The following is a 4,417-nucleotide window of genomic DNA, read 5'->3' as shown; positions in this document are numbered from 1 at the left end:
AAACTTAGAAATTAGTAGGCAAAAAAATACAAAACTATACCCTTAAAAAAAAAAAAAAGAAAAGGAAAGTTCTACTCTAATGGAAAACAAAAAAAAAATTAAGGCTCAGAATTCCAAGTCTTAGTTTGAATCTCAGCTCTGCTAACTTACTAAGTGTAAAAGTTATTTAACCAATGTCTTCTCATCTGTAAACTGGAAACAATAATGCCTAATCCATAAGAAAATGTGTAAAGTACCTAAAGCAGAGGCTGGCCACTAATAGGCTCTTTACAAATAGTAGTTGCTATTATTAATTTACATAATCCAGCATCACAGCACTGCTGGGTAATTATTCTTTCTTCTTTGGTAAGAGATGACAGGACTTGTAAGAGAGAAAGTGTGCAGCAGAGACCTTCTGCGTTGCAGGGATATTAGGATGAGTGTAGGAAACCAACACAAATTGAGAACCTACACTGGGTAACAGTAAGAAAGTTCTCACAACAACCCTATGAGGTGGGCTGGTGTGCAAGTGAGGGAACTAAGGCTCTGAGAATGGAATTAAATTGCCCAAATTCAGACAGTAAGTGGTAGCAGAGTGATCTGAATCCACTTCAGACCATGAAGCCCTCTCTTTAACTAGCGGTCAAAGAAAAATGAGCAAATCAAGAGTAAGTGGCAAAGAAAAACAATAGAAGGACCCCAGTTTGCAGGTAGAATGTGTGAGGTGAGACAGGAAAGGTGGTTTATTTAACTAGGACTCACCCCAGACTCTACTGGGGTAGCAGGTTTCAAGGTCCTATGTTGTAGACTAAGCTGGGCTGGCCATGACAAATCTAGACTGGATAAATGTCATCCTTTGACTGATGCTTTTCAAATGGATTACTACCTGGGTAGAGAAAGCCACAAGACTGCAGAGCATGGAAAATTATTTCTTCAGTTCCCATAGGTCATAGAAGCAAACTGAGGTCCACCATCACCTGCCTGGTGAGTTTCCAAGTTGGTTGTATTGGTGGAAGAATGAGTCCTTCCCATCTCAGGGGAGGTCTCTTTGAGAGACATGCATCTCTTCCACTGTTTGACACCAAGAGCTTGGGGTTTGCCTAGTCCTCTATGTATGACAGACAAACATTGGTGAGAAAAAGTCTATGGAAAGATGCTTACCTAGAGTATACATTTCCCTGTAACTCATCGGCCTACAGCGACCCAAAACATTTGAGCCTCCATTGTTTCTTGGCTGACACGGCATGTTTGAGTAACAAGGAGTGCTCCTCATGGACTCAGCTGCAGGTGTATAGTAGGAGGATGAGGCCTTTGGATAAGCATAGTAGGAGGATGAGGCCTTTGGATAAGCTGAAAAACACCAGTACAGACATTGACGTTGAAGTGCCTGCTGCTTTCTGGAGTAGGCAAAAACAAACCCTTTGTCGTCGAGTTGATTCCAACTCAATAGCAACCCTATAGGTCAGAGTAGAAATGCCCCATAAGGTTTCTAAGGAGCGGCTAGTAGATTTGAACTGCCAACCTTTTGGTTAGCAGCCGAATGCTTAACCACTGGTGCTACCAGGCTCCGGAGTAGGCAAAGGGCCTGATAATTGGAGGTATATTTCTTCCCATCCACATCAGCCCTGAGTACCACCTTCATCATGCCATCTTTCTTCTCCTATCAGCCAAGCTTCACAGACATCCTCACCCTCTGATCCCTTTCTGCCGTGTCCTCTGGAATTCCTAATATATGCTACACAATCTTTTTTGTATCTTCAGTCTCATTACATGCTGCTTCTTACAACTATCCTTCTTAACTGAAATCTAGTTTGACCTCCAAATAGAACTGATTTTCTTGTACCCCTCACATACATTGTTGTTGCTTGATTCATCCCACTCCAAATACCCAGGCTGGGAGGCAGGGTTAGCAGTTTTTAATACAAAATCCAGATTATTACTCCTTCACCCTAACCTGTGTTACCTTCCACATGTCATCACCGCTGCCAACTTCCAACATCTTTGTCACTGCTGATCATTCACTGCAGTGACTGAAAGTTTCATCAAAGATTTCCACTCCAATGCAAGGCCTATGATCATCTTGAGTGATTTCAGAATCCATGTAGATAACCTACCCAACACGCTAATTCAAAGCTCCTGACCTTAACTCCAATGACTTCAGCCTCCATTCTACTTCAGCCACTCCCTCCCAAGCCAGTTCCTTGTAATCATGCAGAATTTTTCCACTTGTAAAAAATAAGTTGAAAAAAAAGATTCTTCTTTTTAAATTTAATATCTTATTTTTCCAGTTTTCTAAGTCAGAGGTTCCTATTTTACCTGATCTTTGATCTCATCTGGACCTCTAACTCTTTGACCCCTCTACTTTTATTCTACCAACTTCCTTCTGTCTTTACTCTCCTCTCTGTTCAGTTTTCTCTAGTTAGCCTAAGTCTCAGGTCTAATACTTTACCACCCTCTTATCAATATCCTCAAAGCCATGTCTCTAATGTCCTTTCATCACACTCACCTGGAAAAACTTCAACCTTGAAATTAACCCAACTCTCTACCTCTGTCATTCTTATACCGAAGATGTTGAATACTGCCAAATGAATCACTCAAACCACAATCTTCTTTAGTAGCATGGTGCCACAGTAATGGTCAAGGTGTCCAAATTAATCAGGACCCTCAACACGCCTTGACAAATCCCTCTATTTCTTCCTTGGCATTCCACTCTCCAACTGTTCACAGTGGCTATTTCAAACCTTCTCCTCTTCCCTTAAATCTCCTATTCTACCACTTCCAATCTCATATTCATAAGCTAATCTTGCTATTTCATTAAAACTATAGAAAAACCATCAAACGGAAACTCAAAAATTTGCTCCTCTGTCTATAAACTAAAGTCTAACCCCCATCACCTTTCCTCACTTCCTCGCAATAGTGGGAGAATGTCACTTGTCCTGTTGAAGGCTAATCCATCCACTGCTTCTCTAGATTCCATCCCTTCTTCCTTTCTCAAACACCCTTCTTAATCAGCTAAACACACACACACACACACACACCAACACAAAACCCACTGCTGTTGAGTCAGTTCCGACTCATAGGGACCCTACAGGACAGGGTAGAACTGCCCCATCGGGTTTCCAAGGAGCAGCTGGTGGATTCAAACTGCCAACCTTTTGGTTAGCAACCATATCATTTAATCACAGCGCCACCAGAGCAGACAGACAGACACACACACACACACACATACAAACCCTCTTTACTGGCACCTTCCAATTAGCATTACAACATGCTCTCCCATTCTAAAATTAATAAAGAGATATAATATGCAAAACCCCCCTCAACTCCACAACTTCTTTATAGTTATCACCTTCTATCCCTTCCCTTTTTCAGCCAGTTTCAAAAAGCGTCTACACAAGCCCTCCTTCCCGCACCATTTCCTGTCTCTCATTTACTCTCTGTTATTATTGTTAAGTGCCACTGAGTTGATTTTCAACTCATAGCCACCCCATGTGACACAGCAGAACTCCTCCATCGGGTTTTTTAGACTGTATTCTTCACAGGAGTAGTACACTAGGTCTCCCGCAGAGCTGCTGGGTGGGTACGTATCTTTTGGTTAATAGCCGAGCACTTAACTGTTGCATCACCAGGATTCTCATTTACTCTCTAATATTCTATAGTGTGGATTTTCACCTGATCAATATAATAAAATCACTCTTAATAAGATCAGCAAGGACTTCTTTGATACTTACCCAATGGTCCCTTTTCAGATTTTAATTTATTTGACTTCTTTGATAACTTCCTTCATTGTACCAGAGTTTCCTTCAGTTTTGACTATGCACTCACTTCTTTTCTTCCTACCTCATTCCTTTTCATTCTTGCTTGTGGACTCCTCTGCTGCCAATCCCTCAGATACTGGGTATTCTTCAAGGTTTCAATTTTACCCCCCTTTTCTTCTCATTTCTTTGAATAACTTTATCCATTGTTAAGACTTTAGTTATCATCTGGATGGTAATGGTAGCCAAAATGTCTATCTTCAACTCTAATCTCTCTTCTGAACATCTGACCCATCTGTCTCTCTTTCTACTGGACTTTTTCACATGGATACTCTACAGGCATCTCAAGTGCCAAATGTTCTAAAAGTAATTTAATATTTTACTTCACCAAACTTACTCCTGTTTTTTGGTTTCCTGTTTATACAGTACAATCATCCACCTAGTTGCCGAAACCAGAAACCTGGGCATCATCCTTGATGACTTAACATCTCCACATTCAATCAATCACTAAATCAGCTCTTTATAATCTGTCAAACATGCTGCCTTCTCTATATACTCACTGCTAGCAGCTCAGTTTAGTCCACTTCTTTCTCCTGGTTTAAAGCAGTAATTTGACACCTGTCTCCCTAGAAGTCTCACTTCTTTTCAAACCATTCTCCACACTGGTATGGGAGTGATGTTCA

At 41.0% G+C, this 4,417-nt stretch overlaps 1 protein-coding gene across 1 annotated transcript in view; it reads right to left on the bottom strand.

The window, feature by feature from the left end:
* The window catches only part of VWA5A (von Willebrand factor A domain containing 5A), a 43,683-nt gene that overhangs the window by 605 nt on the left and 38,661 nt on the right, over positions 1-4,417 (bottom strand). The window contains 1 exon segment of the mRNA XM_012559919.1: positions 1,141-1,329. Coding sequence (XP_012415373.1) covers positions 1,141-1,329 — 189 coding nt within the window.

This window comes from Trichechus manatus, unplaced genomic scaffold, assembly GCF_000243295.1.
Source record: "Trichechus manatus latirostris isolate Lorelei unplaced genomic scaffold, TriManLat1.0 scaffold00392, whole genome shotgun sequence".
NCBI classification, from domain to species: domain Eukaryota; kingdom Metazoa; phylum Chordata; class Mammalia; order Sirenia; family Trichechidae; genus Trichechus; species Trichechus manatus.
The sequence above is the reverse complement of the archived record's forward strand: the minus strand, read 5'-3'. Positions and strand labels throughout refer to the sequence as shown.